This window comes from Hesperophylax consimilis, chromosome 12, assembly GCF_061612785.1.
Source record: "Hesperophylax consimilis isolate HC1 chromosome 12, BYU_Hcon_1.0, whole genome shotgun sequence".
Classification (NCBI taxonomy): Eukaryota; Metazoa; Arthropoda; class Insecta; order Trichoptera; family Limnephilidae; genus Hesperophylax; species Hesperophylax consimilis.
The window spans coordinates 3,388,886-3,408,602 of NC_142847.1; the positions used below are offsets into that span (position 1 = coordinate 3,388,886).

Genomic DNA, 19,717 nt, shown 5'->3' on the forward strand with positions numbered 1-19,717 from the left:
ACTGGTAAAGACAGCACATAGTTTCTATCCTGTGTCTGAGATGGCAGCTCAGTGTCCTACGCATAAGGGGGCATCTGTTGTGAGTACAGCAGAAAAAGACTCTGTGCAGCTCACTGCCTGTGCCTGGAGAGACAAAAAGATTCATACATTTGTAGCCACTTGCGAAACGACACTGCCTGGCCTGCCATCACGCAAAAGAAGGTGGGACGATGAAGGAAATTTATTTTACCGAGAAGTCGATCGGCCTAAATTAGTCCAGCAATATTTTGACGGGGCTGCGGCTATCGATATTCACAATCACATTAGGCAGGATGGATTGGCATTGGAGAAAGCTTGGGGCACACAAAAATGGGAACATAGAATATATGCCTCAGTTCTGGGCATTATAGAAACGAATGCGTATTTGGTTTTTAATAATTTCTTTCGCTCCGAACATGATCAGGTGTCTCACAGGTGGTTTACTACCAACCTGGTATTAGCTCTAACTATTAATGACGATGATAACCTACAAGAGAATGAGCCGCCACCACACGAGAACATCGCTCACAGCGGAGAACACATTCTTGAGGCCCTGTCAAAATCAGATGACAGAAAGAGAGTTCAACGCAAATGTATAGTTTGCTCCAGAGTCAACAAAAAACAGCAGAAGGCGAGCTTTTTTTGCAAGACATGTGGTCCGCGATGTGTTTTATGCTCTCCACAGACAGGAAGAAACTGCTTCACCTACCATATCGCGAATGGAATTCCAGCATAATCCTTTTTTTAATTTTCTCAAAGTAAATACAATTTTCACTTACGTTTTTTTTTCTTCATTTTCTTGTTTATTTTCTACCCTGTTATATTAATAAGCGCCCATGTCTTATTTTATTATACCTTTTTTTAATTTTCTCAAAATAAATACAATTTTCACTTTCGTTTTTTTTTTCATTTTCTTGTTTATTTTCTACCCTGTTATGTTAATAAGCGCCCATATCTAATTTTATTAAATAAAATACAGAAAGTTTGTCACCTCTGCCTATTTTTAACATGCATAAAAGTCGAGTACTGCTAGAAGGACAGCCTCTTATATTCATACAAAAACCGCAAAAAATTGCGTACTGCTGGCAGGACGCACACTCGTCGAATTGTCCTTCCGGAAGCTCCTTCCGGCAGGACAAGGGTTTGGACGTTCTATCATTAACTTGTTAACGTATTGCAAAATTGTTGAAAACGAAAATTTCTGCTCCATTTTCCACGAATTCGTGGATGGAATCAAAAGATAAATTGAAATACTCTTTCAAATTAGATGAAACACAAGACTGACGGAACAATGTTAGGAATGTTGCAAAAATACTATATTTCTCACACAAAACCGCATTAATAAAGATTTCACAGCACATACTCTTTACTTGTATAGTTATTAGTAATTATATCACACATATTAGTTATTTTATTTTTTGGAATAACTTAATGATTAAAACCTCAAATTGTAATATTTAATTATTGAAGACAATATTAGCGATGCCTTAATGAAAATTTGAAACAGAAAAATCAGAAAAAGATACTGTCACAACTAGTACTTGATCCCAAGACCCTTTCCTTTCCGGGGCTTGGTAGATTTGTGCCCCGGCCACAACCCAGGACACAACCGTTGTGTCCTGGGTTAGAGTCCTAGATATGACCATATCCTTTTCTGATTTTTCTGTTTCAAATTTTCGTTTAGGAATCGCTAATATTGTCTTCAATAATTAATTACATATAAGTTAACTAAAAATAGATTATTAGAACCGCATTAGACAAGAGTAAATGTAATAAATAGTATTTAAGTAGATGTGTGATAGTATTAATTAGTCTTTTGTAAACTTAAATGTACAAATAACTAAAATGGAACGAATAAATAAACAAATATTTCATTACCTTGATCGTACAGTGTCTTCCAAGGGTGACCTGGATAGTTCTCACATTACTCTCGAGATTCCTACTCTCCGTTGGCTCATTTTTTCGTTCATCCCTTCGTCCAATCCAACTTAGAGCCCCTTTCTTATTTGTTTCCTTTATTTGTACATCCGTAATACAATTGCTCAAGTTTTTCAGACATAAGCCCCAAGGATTGCATTTCTACCACGTCCACTTTTGCCCATCCTGCGTCAGGGTCCAAGCCTCGCCGTAATATCCTATTATTGTGTCAGTTGCAGACGCGGCCCGTGACTGTAATTACCAGCAGTGCATTTCACTTTTAAAATTTACCTAGTCTGTAATTTAGGTGGAGCAAATTAATGAATGGGAACACCTACTGCATTCATTCTATCTTCTAAGTTATGTTTGTAAAATAATTGATTAAATAATACAAAATTATCTTGAAAATAAAGGACACTCAATTCATCGTTGAAAATATACCGAAACCGTTTGATTTTACCGCGAACGAGTTCCAATCTGTTAATGTTGTTGCGTTAACATTGAACATTAGTATTTCTAAGCGAATCCATTCCAAACGCATTGGATTACGCATGATCAAAGTGATGCAAAATTCACTCGCCGTCAAAGCACTTCGATAATGCACGGATGGGTTATGTATCTGAACTGCTCTAACACATAATTTGACGTTAAGAGTGTAATCTGTCTCGCTCATGTCACCGTTTCGGCTACTTCGGGCTGACTCGATACCGCCCGACGCTGTTTTAGTAGTATGGTAAAAGTTGGTTCTGTGCATATCGGGGTATGCACGACTGCTTGCTCTTGCGCGGGATATTTTACTAGAAGATAGCTCAAATAATGACCTGACGGGAATTACGAATTTCTTACATCGATCACTGGGGTACAGATGTCGTTGTAATTTGTATGTGGAGATTGAAGACAAGCAGTGCAATGCACAAATGCACGTACCAAGGAACCGCCTCTGGTCAGTTGTTATATCAGCCTTTACTTATGCAGACTTCGGGCGTTGGGAACTCTTTAAAACAGTAAATGGTTCTTAATAAAATTGCGTTTATTTAAGTTACAATAACCTGTCTGGCTAAACTACACTGTTTGACGCTTGCACTGTCCGATAATATCTCTCGCAAGTACCTGCTATACTAACGTCATCTGGCCGAGTCCTGGCTTAAGCTTTATGTCTTCCGCCATCTATCGATTAACTAATCAACCTAATTACCATACATCACAATAGTGAATAGATCTGGATAATAAATACTTCGTAAAAAACACTACGTCTTTATTTAGACTAAAAACTCTTGTGATCGGAAACAAGTGTGTAGACGGTCTGGAGGCCAACGTCTTCTCTATTGTGCTCTTAAACTCTCTCTTTCTCAAAACCGCACTCTTCCCAACTTTCGTACCCGCCAAAGAGGAGCGACCAGATAATATACTACCGACATCTGTTGGATAAGTCTACAACCTCTGAGATATATCTACCCTAGAGCCATATGTGTCTTGTAGCTCGAACTATCACACTATCAAGGTTGGTATAAGAAAAATACCAACTGCATTCAGTCCTTCGGTAATTGAATTTCTTACATCCACTCCTTTGTCAACGTTTTTATATAAGCTTCATCTCTCGCGAACATACTTCACAAGTGCACAAATTTACTCAATTGCTTCCAACATTCACCGTTCACATCTTGAATAATATTGTGGCTAAAACAAGGATTTAATATCCTTTCTTTAAAAAAAAAAACATGACTTTTGACTAACTTGCATCCATTATCATTCTGTATTATAGAATGGTAATGAGGATGCAAGACAATAAATACAAAATGATGCAGACAACCATACATAATATTACGCATCGGTTGCGGAAATCAGCTTTTGAAATCCGTGTTTTTCCGTGTTTTACAAAAAAAAAGTTATTGATATGTAAGACGTTTCCTTTATGTGTGTGTTTTTTTTTTAATTTTGAACATCGTACAACAGTCTGAAGGCAAATATTTAAAAAAATATATCACAAAGCCATTCCCTCTTGTCCTGGAATATTTCCATCGTGAAATAGCATTCAAATGGGGTTCGCGCAATTAAAACGACAAAGGAAATATCTTTGTCTTTATGCAATGTCTGGGAACGTACCTACCCAAAAACAAAACATCTGCCTACAGTGCCTACGTGCCAAAATTAAATAAGGGTATATTTCTTTTCGTCCAATTTTTTTGACATTCTAATTTTTACAAGCATTTGATTTTGTATCAAGCAATAAAATAACGTTATCCTTGTACCTATGCGCTCCTGTAACTATCTTCACTATAAAAATCTAGACTTAGCACTGCAATTTGCTAAAATCTTATTATTATACTACGTATTTCTTACTAGTAGACGATGTATGAATGTGAATGAGGCAAGGAGTGTGTGCCAAGACCAAGTTGTTTGGCGGTCCGTCCTCTCTGCCTACCCCTGCGGGGAAACGGCGTGATGGTTATTTAGTTAGTTAGTTAGTATTTCTTTATATTTCAGTAACGGCTACTTTTAATTTATAAAAATAAATACAGTCGCGTTATTTATGCTGGCCTATTTATTAATTATTATAAGGACAAATTGTCGATTAACAATATAACATCAAACGAATCAAAAAAAACAGAGATGACATGACAGCAAAAGGAGGGTGTATATCAGTGAATGAATGATTAATATGTACGACAAAAATGGAAATCAATCGTAATCAAGAAACAACTTGGGTTCAACTAGAACTTCTTAACAGAATAGGCCGTGCCGATGCTCACAGTTCTTGAGGTTTTGCTGCTTTAGCAAAAGCATTATTTGCGAAAAAATAAAAATATTATTTTTTTGAAACCTGCGGATATTTCTATGTCGTCGGGGACTTAAAAAATATTGTTTTCATAAATATCAGAAATAAGGTTTATAGGCAATGTGGTATGTAGATAGCTGTAGCTTTGGCGTTCGAAGTATGGGCCACGCATATCGGATCATTGTCCGATGTGAAATATCACGGACATCAGTCGGTTACTCCAACGATAACTTCAAAATCCCGACGTACACGCGGAGATATTGTACAAGCCGTACTGGTGAATGTAGGGAAAGCAATGGAACAACCTTTCATCGGTAAGTCGGGTTTTGTTATAATCAGTAGTCGTTTAAATTGACTTATTAATGTTAAAAACTCGTGGAGCATTTGCCCAGCGGCGCGCGGGCGCCGGTCACCTTCGACTTATTCACTGAGTTCGTACGCGGTCGGAAGTATTCGGGCGACACCAACAACCGCCACACCCCCTTCCTACTTCCCGTACGGGAACAATATTTCACACTGATATTGAAAGAAATGTAGACTCTATTTATATATAACTCAATGTTTAAAGTTCTTGTAATGATTTTCCACGAAACTTTTCGTTTTCGGTAAATTCAATAAGCTAGAAGAAAACGCTGAAAATGTTTGGTATCGGTGAGACAGTCAGAAAGATGTCTGTGTTATTGACAGTAAAATGACAGTTAAACCTGCTGCACTTTCCCATTTCCGAGTGTTATTGCATCATATAACTTCAGTTTTAGATGCAATGAAGCGTTTGTAGCCTGCAATGTGGCGTCATAAGAGTTATTGGTCTCGTTAATCAAACGACCTAATTGGTTTTTACTTCAAGACGGAAGCGTCATCACTTTATATAATATTATGTAATGTGTACCCATTGGTTGTACAAGTTTATAGCCTTCTTATTTTTAAAATTACAATATCCAAAATAATTATTGACGCAAATATATTCATCTCCCTCTAATACATATACCTCCATTCAACCTGTTACCCAATTAATTACCTGTCCCTTTCCGACAGTGTGGAGTACCTACATCAGTGAAAATTGAAACAATTTATGGATACCTCGGCACTCTGTTAAGAAAATCTGTGCAGTGAACACGTTAAAAGACTCTGCGTTATAATATCGAATCTATTACGGAAAGCTTGTGTAGTGATACACCCGCGGTATTCCCCAGGGCCATAATATCGATTCGCATCAAGACGTTTTTAGAAGACAAGGCAGACTCCTTTCCGAATTCTAACTAACTGTTAAGTAGCTATCCCAAGTAGTCAATTTCTACCATAAAATGATTCGGATACAATAATGCGAATTGCGACCACAATAAATGTCTGTAATAAAAGATTCTGTTGTATTTTTCACGATTTATTCTCAACGTTAAGCAGGTTTCGGTTCCACGCCAAAAGAAATCCGGGGGTGATTTGAAGGCGAAGAAGTCGTCAAGTCAATGTTAAAGAAGATTTCTCGGAAATTGTTGATAGCGGAAATAGGTGACCGGATAAATCATCAAAATGATAATTCGTCACATCTTTTAAAAGTTATATAAAGTCCTGGAAAGTGATGAAACAAAAACTTTATTAACTGGGTTAAGTAGGTTAGGTTAGGTTAGGTTAGATTAGGTTTAATTTTTTTTTCATCGTTTCTAGTGACTTTATATCACTTTTTAAAGGTGTTTTGAATTGTCACTGTGTTGAGTTATCATGGAACCCGGAAATATGATTTGGAGGAGAAAACTTACCGATATGAACTATTGTAAATTCATTAAAACCTGGTCAAATTATTCGTTTTCCTGGTAATAACGGGACTGGATGCCTATAACAAATGAATTGACAAATTACATAACAAAATACCGGTACAGCACGAATGTTTTATGAGGAAGTCGGAACACGTGTTCTTTAAAATAATAATAATTTAGCATCACGTTCTCCAATAAAAACAACTAAAATAAGCACATTAAAATAATCATTATTATTATTAGTATTGTACATTTTTATCATACGTCAATGCAGATTATGAAAAAAATCACTTACTGATAAAAGCCCTGGAAACCGAAATCGTAAATTACTTATTCATAAACTCATTATAACCATGAATATAACACGTTTATTCAAGGTATAAACAACACAGGAGTCGTGTTTACTGTGTATTACAAAATTATATAAAATGAATAAATCATCAGCCTGATATCCCGTTTAACCTTCCGAATTTAAAATGCAAAGATCAGCCTTTCGAGCGTAGGAATAACCTGTAAACGCTTAGCCCCCATTAATAGTCATTTGAGAGTTGAATTCCCACCCCCACAATAACATTTTGTCATACTAGTAGGATCATCAAATATTTAATTCCTTAGTTTCACGTAACAAGTGAAAATTCTACACCGTAATAGAAGGTGGGTAGGCAGCAGTTAAGGTTGCCATTTAATAGAAGGCGAGTAGGCAGCAGTTAGGGTTGCCATTTAATATAAGGCGAGTAGGCAGCAGTTAGGGTTGCCATTTAATATAAGGCGAGTAGGCAGCAGTTAGGGTTGCCATTTAATATAAGGTGAGTAATCAGTAGTTAAGGTTGATATTTAATATAAGGTGCGTAGGCAGCAGTTAGGGTTGCCATTTAATATAAGGTGAGGAGTCAGCAGTTAGGGTTGATATTTAATATAAGGTGAGTGAGCAGCAGTTAGGGTTGCCATTTAACTGCTTGATGACGTCGTTTTCTATTTATTTTTTCTAATTTTATCACATTTAAAGAGTCATTAAGACAGGAAAATTAGTTTTTCGATATCTCAAATAGCCTTTAAAATGAACTTCGATAAATCGTATAAAATGATGTCTCGTAAAATCATGCATCGTTTTACATTGATCACTTCAAATAATGGTCATGATAACCACCGATTCTCGGCCCGTCGGGGTTTGATCAAATTTGATTATCAAATAAAAACAAATGTCACTGGTTGATGTAAATGAATTTAAAAAATATATACCTATTTTCGGTATCGACGGCCTCCGTGGTCGAGGGGTAAGGCTCTGGACTGGCAAGCTGGAGGTCACGGGTTCAAATACAGGCGTGCGCAAGTAAATTTAATTCTATTAATTTGTGTTATTTCACAAATTGCTCTTTTAAAATAATATATAGTATATTTGCGGCACGTTCCAGAGTGGAAGATATTCAGAATTGAAACGTTGCTTTAAATGGATTTGACTGTGTTTGGTGACCAGATCTGAATAGCTAGGTACTCCTCAACCATCCCCTTCCCATCTCCTTCTCCTCCCCACTACCTTCAGCCGCAAAACATACCTCAATTGGGGATGCCATAGTCTTACTGGCTCCAGGCGGTTGGGAGCATCTGGGACTCTTGTGCGATTACACATACAATTTTTTTTTTAAATGTAAAATAAGCCGAAACGGGAAAGCAGATTTCGGCTTGAACCGGTTTGCAAGCCCTAGCGACGGTGCCAGGGAACGCTTCTACAAAGGTGATGTAAGGGATTACGTAGAGATTAGCGTTCAAGCCCGTTCCGTGTCACACAACACGTGAATTGTATCGTACATTAACGCGAAATTACTCCGCCTTTTATCGCGCTCAGTGGCAAATCGCTTTGGCGTATCTTAAAAGATACACCATAATATTCTCGGCAAAATATGCCTTTTTTCCCAGGGTGGTTTATGCCCGTTTTAAAAAGTAAGCGTCTATAATATTTTTCCACACTAATATCGAGAAACTCGGCAACGAGGGGTGTTTTTTTTTTACTTCTGTGAGCAATTTTCTCTAATGTTTGCAATAAAAAACAAAGGAATATTAAATTTGTTGAACTTGGCGGTACTCCACTCATATCTCGTTGACTACGAAATGGTTCACTTGGAAAGCTTTTGATATTGCACTATTTAGTAAGAACTGGAATAGAAAGCAACCCATCACTAAATACGGATAGGGGCGTATGCCAGATTAAAATCAAGTGAAATTATCGCAAGTATCAGGACGATATAAAGAACCCCTAATTTAGTCATTTAAGGCTAGGCTAAAGTCCTAAGTCTATTTTTTTCGCTTTTGGGAACCAACAGCCAATATCCGAAGAGAATTTGTTCGCTTTTCGCAACATCATAATATTGTAGCGGTAGCTACTAGAAGGTTCGGGAACGTTCATAGGTGCAACCCGCATCGCCTTTGAACCTACTAGTGAAACATCTTATGTATGGCGCATCTGCCTACCAGCGAATTCAAATTCAAAAAAATATTTATTGCACAAAAAGAGTACAAAGGGTATAACTTATAGGTTACATCCTATTTCTTCCAGCTAACCCAACAAATACACATTATATCCAGAGATGTGCTTTATTTCAAATAAATCCATTTCAAATGGAAATGCAAAATGCAAAATGGGTATTTTCCATTTTGCATTTTAAATGCTTTTCTAAAAACCTTTTTGCATTTTCCATTTTAAATGCTTTTTGCAACATTCTTCCTACTATCTCCACTCATCAGCCCCAAATATCAGTCGGTCCTCAACCTCGCTATGAGAGATAATTTATATTTGTCAAGTTGCTCCCTGGTAGGAGCCCTGGTAATTGAGTGATACCATTACAAAAAATACTGATTCAAATACTGAACATGGCCATGACGCTGTAGTATTAAATGTTAGATAGCAGTTTCTATGTTTTTATGTTGGCAACATTAGTCCCGCGCAAATTTTTTGTGGTTTCATAATCTGTAGTCGTGGTGTTTTTGGATTTACCATCATGTAATATGTTCTACATTGATGTCCATTGTTAAATGACAAAATTGTTTAAAAATTCTATAATTATTTTAATTTATAATTGTTTAAAATCGGGATCGCAGGCCCTTAACGAATGAATTGATAGGTTTCCTGATAAACTTTTAGTAAAATACCTATATATTGTCACGATTTTTTCCGAACACAAGTTCATAGAAATCTCAATATTTTCGCATTTCTTCATTATATAATATAGAGAAAAACGCAGTTGCATGAACACGTGTTCCGAAATTATTACGAATTTACTAAAAGTTTATCAGTAAACGTCCTGAAATCCCGATTGTAACCGGATTACTAATAATTTGAGGAGATTCTTCATAAATTAGCAATACTCATTTTTCTCCATGCACGCTATGGGTAGCAAACCAAGCTTAAAGCCGGCTTTCCAATGCAAACGCTGAACCAGCGCGTAAAAATAAGTGACGGAAAATGTCATAAATATCTTACCTGGGTCGGAGAGTCCGAGTGGAACATCAGAGCGGAGACCATCTCGGGCAGGGCGGTGGGTGCCTCGACCATGCGCGGCCCGAAAGCCAGCAGAGTGTGCTCGGCGCGCTCGCGACGCTCCTTGGCCGTACCTCCGCAGTGGGCCGCCAGGCGAAGGAGGTTATGTACTGCCACGCTGTTACCGGAGGGCTCAGCTCCGTCCACATCTGAAGAAAAAAAAAATATATATATTTTTATTGCACATACTACATAAAAAAAACATTGTATTTTTTTTCAATTGTTAAAAATTGTAAGAAAACTTTCACTTTTATCACGAGAGTAACAGTGCGCGAGGACCTGATTTAGTTTCCGTTCGTTCGGCGTTAGAGCATTAGGCGTCAAATTGAACTAATTGAATTTTGTATTTGCGTGACGGTTTCAGAGTGGAAGATACTCTCAGTATCGCCCTGGTGTAAGACCACCAATCAAAATTGAAACGTTGTTTGAAATGGCTTTGGCCGTGTTTTGTGACCAGATCTGAATAGCCAGGTACTTCCCCACCTTGCTCTTTCCCATCTCCTTCCCATCCCCACTAGCTTTAGCCTAACAACATACCCCAACTGTGGATGCCATAGTCCTACTGGCTCCAGACGGGAGCGGTTGGGACTCTTGGGCGGTTTTACTTTTATTTAAAATGTAAAAAAGTGGAATCAATTTTTTCGCTTCTTGTCCCATCTAAATTTAATTGAATACATTTTTTTTTTTTTATTTATTAAGTTAAAAGAAATTTTACATTTCACTTTCTTAACTTAAATAAGTACATATAACATTAAATAAGTAGTTCTAATAACAAGATTAAAAAGTTTTTTTTTAAATACATTTATTCTCTCCGTTTTAAGGTTATCTGGAAGGATATTGTATATTCGTAACTGGATAATACGAGGGTGTACATAACTGTATATACGGTGTATACTGTACATAACTGGGGATAACCTGAATTCTCGATAAATCAGTTCCACTTTTTAAAATGGTAATTTAAATAATTATCTGTTAAAAATATTACTTAAAAGCTTGTCTGAATCCTCCAACGCTACCTATTTTGAAAAAATTGTAACTGTTAAATTCAAAGCAAAAGTTCTCGAGTTCATTGAAACGAATTTACAGACAGACGGAGTCACATCCGAAATTAATATTTTAATTATAACAAGTTTTTTTTTTTACAGTAAATTTATTGAAAAAAAACTGCCTGTATATATCAAAATCGGGGTAACGATTACAACAGCTTTAGTGAACTCTCGACTTGCTGACTGTTAATTATTTTTTAAAGCGCGAACTAAGCTACGTGGTAAGCACATAACATAATAGGTTTATACAACTTCGCCGAGTGCTGAATTCACACCACGGGACACTCAACTAACTGCACTGGTCTTTCAAGCTCAGCGTCAAACAATCTGTACGACCACATCCAACAACTCGTTTATCTTTAAAATATCCACCTCCAAATGAGACAAAGGATAGTTTATTCAACTCGACCGACACGACTTCAAATGACCGGCACACAATGGTGCAGAAAACACAAAAGTTGACCACAATTCTAGTTAGGGAGTACGACTATAATGAATATGGATAGGTACATGTGACGTCATCCTGAGGAATAAGCTTCAGAGAGATTGATGACCGCGCCAATAAGTGAAACGACTATGTACTATGTCTAGTGTACGACTATATTGAATATGGGTACGTACACGTGACGTCATCCTGGGGAATAAACTTCAGAGAGATTGATGACCGCGCCAATAAGTGAAACGACGCTGTACTTATCAGTCGACAGTGGGTTGTGGGGGAGTTGATTTATTTTGGTGACTTATAGTAGAAAACATAACAATGTATTTACGTAAGCAAAAGCATAGGAAAATCGATATGATTTCTTACACCATCGTGGGACTTCAACACGCTACAAATAAAAGAGCCACTATTAAAATGAGACTTCTACGAAATAATTTAGCGAAATCTTGAGCTTAGAAATGTGCAAAATATGTGTAGGAAAATCTATTTCGTTTATTCTTTTTTTTGGGCATGCACTGTAACGGACTGCACCTCTACGGACAGCACACCCCTGTGATATTTACATAGACGAAACCACCGGGACTTATTGTACAGACGAAGTGATTTTTATTACCACAGCATTTTTCCATTCCAAAAAAATATTTATTAGAAACTACTTTTTAAAAATTAAAAAAAAACATATCTCAGTACTCAGCTGCCAGCATAAACACCAGGGAAATAAGCCACACTGGTTATACCCAGTTTGAATACATCTTTTGGCCAGAGAAAAAAAAAAAATATATATAAAATAAACTATATAATGCTCTACAAAGTCAAACAAAATAAATAACAGAAATTAATATTTATTTTTTGGAATAACTTAAAGAGTAAAACCTAAAATTGTAATATTTGTGGTTATCGTGGTGTATAAATGAAAGATCTCTCACTCAGGTATAGCGTTTATTGATTAGTTGAAAGCTGATTTACAATCACAATATTTCACGTTTATTTATGCACAAATACTATGAATGCTCGCGAAATTAGGTCGTAGTACTCGTAGGTAGGTGCAGCCGACGGTAGTAAATACTGAACACTAATAATATGCTCGCTGCGTCGGGCTTATTTATATTGTTAGGTCGGTGGCAACAGCAGGTAGTTAAATGGCAACTAAATCGAGACCACTCGCTCGGACTGGCCCTTTCCCGAAGTTTCGACGGCGTGGCAATTATGCCTAGGCCGTAGACTCGAACCTTCTGGCGAGTTCTCGTAATGTGTAAGACCGACTTGCGATATTATTGTTGTCGTTAGACAAGTAGGTCTTGTAGTACGTAGATTACTTTGTTTACGATGCGATTTGGACTGCAGGTACATAATTCGGGAGTAGGTACTAAGTAGGTCGAGCGGTTTATTATTAATTAGTTAATCTAGATTTTTCTCGACGCTATATATTTAATTATTAAAGATGATATTAGCGATTATGGCATATTATATTATAGCGATGTTAGTACGAACAATATTGATTAAATATATTCATATACATTAAAAAAACGATATTGTTGCTGCACGTCATCTCCTCTAGTGTATTCCATATCGTTGTTATTGCTGATGCGCTGCGCTGTACCGAATCCTACAACGCAGTGGCGGTGTTGAAAACGTCTCACGTTTTGTATTGCCAGACCGTTGTGCAAACTCCTGCAGTATTCGCCACTGTGCGGGATGACGTCTGGCGTCGCGTATGACAATGGTCCACAGCACAATGTAGATGAATAAAGTCCCAGAGAAGCAATTTCTCCAACGGCCATGCTGGGAGCGAAGAGCTCTAATACCAGTGTTTTCGTGTGCGTAACGAATTAATGCAAATGGTAACATAAAATCTAACAACCATTAACATAACAATGAAACTAATGCACAATCAAACTCATGGCTAACTTTGTAAATTCGTAGACGTTTTCAGGCATAGTATTGTGTCCAAACATAAATTCTAAACTACTTCTCTGGTAGCAAATTGTATAAAGGCATTAATCTGAAACGCTAGAATCAGCCGTTGCGCTGGTGCAGTTGATATCATATCAGCTATTATTCCTTTGCAATGGCGAAAGTTTTTGTTACAATAGTTTAATAATAATAGTAATTAACATGTCTCAATATTGTATTATGCCTTTAATCTTCTCAAGAGCGTCTGGACAAGGGTTCGTAAGAACGGGTTGTTTCACAGAATTTGAACAATTCATCAAATTTCAATAATAATAATAATAATAATAATTGGATAATTTGTAGAGCGCCGTTTTTGTGAAAAATCACCTCAAGGGCGCTGTACAATTTATTTCCTAGGATCTACATTTGTTATTTAGAAATGATACCAAAACATACTTACCTGGCAAGTCACTTCCAACAAACACACTTATATTAAAAAGTTTATGCTTATAAAAGATAGAACTGCACGCAGAGGACACTATATCAAAAAACACTGGTCGTCGCATGATCTTAAGTCTGCTATAGTTTTTATTTTAATTTAAATGTATTTTAACTGTCTTAAAAGCCTACAAATTGTTAGTTGTTATCATTTTTATTTATTTATTTTTAATTATTATTTTTATTTATTTTATTTTATTTTTAGTATTTTTTACATTTTGTTAATTTAAATTTAAATTGCCGTCAACTGTGAAAGTGAAGGTTTCTGAAATTATGGATACGACTGTCTGAAAAGGTGCGTTTTAAGTTTAGACCTAAATTCTGTCGAGTCTGCGATCATTCTCAAATCATGTGGCAGTCCATTCCAGGCTTTAGGTCCTGACACGGCAAAAGCACGCTCACCGAACTTAGTATCTGGTGTGCGCTTTGGTTCCTTCAACCTTCCGATAGCTGATGACGTTGCTGACCTAAGGGTTGACTGTCGGGAGTTGGAATCTTCTGGAATACACAATTCTGATAAATAAGCCGGAGCCATTCCGTTAAGTGACTTAAATACCATCCAGCATACCTTGAACTGGATTCTTTCAGGACATTTGAGCCAGTGCAGATTTTTGAGATGCTCTGAAATGTGGGAGTATTTAGATACTCCGGTGATAAGCCTTGCCGCGGCGTTGAAAACGGATTGTAATTTGTTGATTTGACATTTAGGGAGACTTGCATATATTCCGTTGCAATAATCTAGACGTGAAACAACATAGGAATTGACTAGCAATTTAGTCGCCTCTGTTGGCAGGTTTCTCCGCACTGCTTTAATTTGCCTTAATTGAAAGAACCCCGTGCTTACAGTTCTGTTCACCTGAGTTTTAAGGGAAAAATTAGCATCCAGATTGACACCCAGTAATTTGATGCACGTTTTTGGAGTGATGTCACTTCCGGAAATGGTTATTGGGGAGTTTTCAATGTTATGCTGACGTCTGCTTGTAGCAGTCCACAGAAACTCAGTCTTTGTGGGATTCAGTTTCAATCTATTTGAGGTCATCCAGCGAGTAATTGCTTCTATACACTCAGTTATACGAATTTTTAGACTGTTTATTTCTTCTGGTAAGCAGTAAAAATAAACTTGCTGGTCATCAGCGTAGCAGTGAGATAGAAGGCCGAATGATTCTATTATTTTAGCGACATCATTTGTGAAGAGGATGAAGAGTAGTGGGCCCAGAACGGACCCTTGGGGTACTCCAGATGAAAGGGTTGCATAATTTGATTGGTTTTTTCCTACTTTTACGGCTTGTAAACGGTTGGCCAGGTACGATGTCAGCCAGGTCTTAACATCACAGTTTAAACCAAATGATTCATCTAATCGTTTAATAAGAAAGTCATGGTCAATCGTGTCAAATGCAGCACTCATGTCCAAGACTGAAAGAAGTGCCAGTTTACCCGACTCAATGGCAGTAGTTATGTCCGACAAAACACGTAGTAACCCGGTTTCTGTGGAGTGGAACCGTCTGTATGCAGATTGGTATTTAGTTAATAATTCATTTGAATTTAAGTGACATATGACCTGTGAGGCAGCGATTTTTTCTAATATTTTTGATATAAAAGGCAGATTTGAAACGGGTCGGTAATTTGAAAGATCTTCAGCGTCCAGTTGTGGTTTTTTTAATAATGGAGTTACGATAGCTGATTTAAGGGATTTTGGAAAGTCACCCGTGCTAAGTGACTTATTGAAAAGATGAACTAAAAAGGGAGCAATTTCATTGCAACACTTTTTCAGTAGCCACGTTGGAATAGGGTCGAGCGAACACTGCTTGTTCGGTGAAGTAAGAATTAATTTTCTTACTTCTTCTAGGGATGTAGGTTTGAAGGCAGAAAGGTTGTTCAATGAAAATCAATGTTGATTTTCAAGTTCTATGAAGGTTATATTCAAGTTATATTATTATATCATTATTGGCCAGGGGTTCACAAAACTGAAATAATAACAGAACTTGAATAGAACCTTCACAGAACTTGAAAATCAACTTTATGAATTGTTCAAATTCCGTGACACAACGTATCCTAAGTCCTAACAATTAATAAAAAAGTGGATTGTAAAATAAATAAATTTAAATCATTTTGATTTATCAGACTATGTGATGCCTCTTGAATCTTTTATAATCGTGAGTATAGTCTAATTTGAACAAAAGCTGTGTCTTATTTCAAAGTAAAATTATTGTATTTTTTTATTTAAATAACTTATAACGTCACCAGAAGATGGTTCTCTTTCTATTAAAAAATGTAAGACTTGTAAAAAAAAGTCGATTTATTATCAACGATACTATAAAAACTTCGTTAAAACGAAACGGGATCCACTTGTATATTTTAGACATAATTGAATAAAAAAATGTCTGTCAATTTCGATAAAACGTACCATTTCGTTGCTTCTCCGTCGAAACGGACTAAATTTTGTTTTTTTGAACGAAGTGGAAAATCATAACAGAAAATCTCATTTGCATATTCAAATGCGAAGGAAATGCAAAAGCACTAAGAATAAAAAGCGATAATTTTTCACTTGAACGGAACCAGCATTAATTTCACACGTCAACTGTCAAAGGAAAATAATTATTTTACATTGGCCTATCTGCCCAGCGATATTTATAGGTCCTACCCCTCACACCGAAGTGACTTTGACCTTTTAAAGGGTGGTTAGCTTTTAGTTAAGTCAAGCGAACATAATACAGGGTGGGTTTTATGTTCTAGGTAGATGTTTTTTTAAATAAATTTTAAAGGAAATACAATTTTATAAATCATATTTTACTGACTGATTATTTGGTGTTTAACATTAGGTATGGAATGTGATGTCGATCAAGTGGCAGCCTCTCGCCGTGGCGCAAAGGCGAGCTCATTTAAGCACACTTTTGCAAACCGCAGGACTCGTCTGTTGTCCTTAAGCATCAAAAGTTGTATATGGTTTATTGGTGTACAAGTGTACACCTTTTCCTACCTAAGTACCTCCATAGGAACAAATCGGGAGGGGTTAAATTAGGAAATCGTAAGTGCCAGTTTAATAATTTCAACACGTTGTTGCGGCATTAGATGCCCCATAAAAAATTATTATCGACCACTCCCTACGACGGTCAAATGCCAACTGACAAATGTCATCCAAATTAAAATGGCGGCTAAACAAAATCGAGCTGGAACATAAAAATCACCCTGTATAACTCTAACAATTTTTCAATATTCTGGCGTCAGTCTACGCATTTAGATAACTATCTTTTCATTATTCGATAACATATATTATGTATAAAAATGTATAACATGGCGACACTTTCAGATCCACTCAAAACAGAAATAAAACATTTTATTTGTCAAGTGAACAAATATACGTAAAATAATTTTCAACATTTTTTTACAATTTTCGGGCGTCCGTCTACTTTGATTACTATCTCTTCCTTATCCGGGTGTTTATTATGTATAAAAATATGGAACATGGCTAAAGTTTCGGGTCCGATCGAATAAAGAAATAAAACATTGGTTTTACGAGTGAGAATTTCTGCGTGCGTAATAACTTAATCATTTTATGTTTGTCAACAATATAACGCTGACATCTAATGTTATAATCAATAGTTTTTCTTTGCGAGCCTTATCCTGTGGAAGGGTTTTCAAAATAGATTTATCTTACAAACTTTTCTAAATAAAATCTCCTTGAACGTTGATGTTTTCAACATAAGGTGAGAATCTAAGCGGGCGGGATAAACTTTTAATGCATACTATGTTCAGTTCTTCGATGGTCATAATAGGATTATATTAATTTTATATTGTTTCTCTTTTCAACTGTAAGCAGTTCTTAAAGAAAAAAGGTATTGTTTTCGGTGCTAGAATTACAAGCTAAAATTTTAATTTAGTTAAAAACACCTCAATATCTCAAGATACAGAGATGAACTTAACAATCCAACTTGTGTGATGCAAACTGGTCGTTCAAGCTTATAAAAACGTACGAGGAACCAGCGAAGATCATTAATTTTGTGGCAAAAGTGTTGTCATAATTTGTTGTGAGACGTAGTTGTTTTACAAGTATTTATATATATTTTTTAATATTCATATAGCTAATTAAATTGTCAATTATAAAATTCGGGATAATTCCTACCAAAAATGTTGCTAACTGCCACTAATTCGGGTTTGAAAAAAAATAATTTTGTGGAAAAAGTGTTGTTATAATTTGTTGCGGGACGTAGTTGTTTTACAAAGTATATATATTTTTTTAAATATTCATATGGCTAATTAAATTGTTAATGATAAAATCCGCGAGAATTCCTATCAAAAATGTTGCTAAAGGCCACTAATTCGGGTTTGAATAATGATCTTCATAACACTCATGGGACGAACTTGCCGGACGGAACTTCAAACCGTGCAGACCAACAAAATGTAAAAAGCAATGCTTCATACGATCTTTCGACTGCGAGATAATGCGCTATATTTTCATGAATATTTTCTTGAATCAATATTTTTGATTTCGGTGTTAATTGTAATTGGTTCACTTTCCCCGCCTAGCTGATACTTGGTAGGTGGCTAACAACGATCCGAAGCTATGCCTTACCACGTGGCTACTTCGACGATCAATCGATCCGGGCTTGTCGCTTACAGGTGATCAATCACTCTCCTAGTCGGCGGCGAGTCTCACCAATAAAACAGCGGTGAATCTGTCCGGAAATCGCTCAATTCAGGACCCGTGAGAATTGATAACCGCAGTTATACCATTTTATTTCACCTTCGATAATGTTCCATTCAATGATGTCACGATCAGAAGAGTCAGGAAAATTTTGATTGATTTAAAAGGAAATTTGCAAATCGCGTTATTTCCGTGTTTTCATAAAATGTGGCGAGACAATAAGGAATTGAGTGAAAAATATTATCGATTAAAAAACATAAATTCATAATATAGATCAGGGGTGGAGAAACTGCGGCCCGCTAGGTTTATCGGTGCGGCCGCGAGCACTTTTGATGCGCGACGGGCAGAAAGAACCGCATAAAAAAATTACATTTAGAGAGCGAGAAGATTGGTCCATCACAGTGTTTATTTTTAAAATGGTTAAATAAATTTAAGGAAAATTATAATTTATTCTGGTGGCCTGGTACATTAGTAGCCAGATTCAATCGTAAGTTAAAACCAGTTTTGCGAAACCCAACTGAATTTGTTTTTCGTGCTTTCTGGTGAGCTGACGAATTTTGCAGGAAACCATTATCTTCTAGTTAGGAGATAATGGTTTCCTGCCAGGAGGCCTTCAGATAAATAATTTCTCTCGTGGCCTATGTCATCTATGGGTATGCTGTTTGGAAGGTCTTTTAGGGAAATAAAGGAGAGGAAGTTCTGGGTAGGAATCTGGAGGTCAGTGTTTACAGGGGTGAAAGAATCTCCCTCAATCAGTAGGTATCTTCCGATCCAACCCGCCATGCAGTAGGTAGTAAGACAAACCTCACCTCATGACCCAGGCACCATTGCTAAGTCATCAAACGTAGCGACCCACTTTGGGTGACCTATGGCAGGTGTTGGTTAAGTTAGGTTAGGTTTAATAATATACAATGAAACATGCAGCTGCCTAATATGATGCTCTGATGGATCTGAATGGAACGAATGGATGAATGGAACATTTACCGCAAGAGATGTTGCTTATTATATTATTTTTTACTCATCCTGGCAGATGTTTAAGCCACTATTGAACAAAAAGACACAGAAATCATCGTCGAAAAATCTCAATACAAAAGAATATCAATTTGATCACCATCGTCAAGCAAGCATGGAAAAAATAATAAAGACGAAAACAAAAAGAAAAATATTACTCATTTAAAAATAATATGATTCCGTTATCTACG

General features: G+C 36.5%; 1 protein-coding gene across 4 annotated transcripts in view; it reads right to left on the minus strand.

The window, feature by feature from the left end:
* LOC149419014 (spermatogenesis-associated protein 20) overlaps positions 1-19,717 on the minus strand; it is a 356,194-nt gene that overhangs the window by 165,483 nt on the left and 170,994 nt on the right. For all 4 annotated transcript variants that reach the window (XM_089638035.1, XM_089638037.1, XM_089638038.1 and 1 more), the window contains exon 4: positions 9,938-10,143. In XM_089638035.1, coding sequence (XP_089494161.1) covers positions 9,938-10,143 — 206 coding nt within the window. The remainder of the gene's footprint in view (positions 1-9,937; positions 10,144-19,717) is intronic.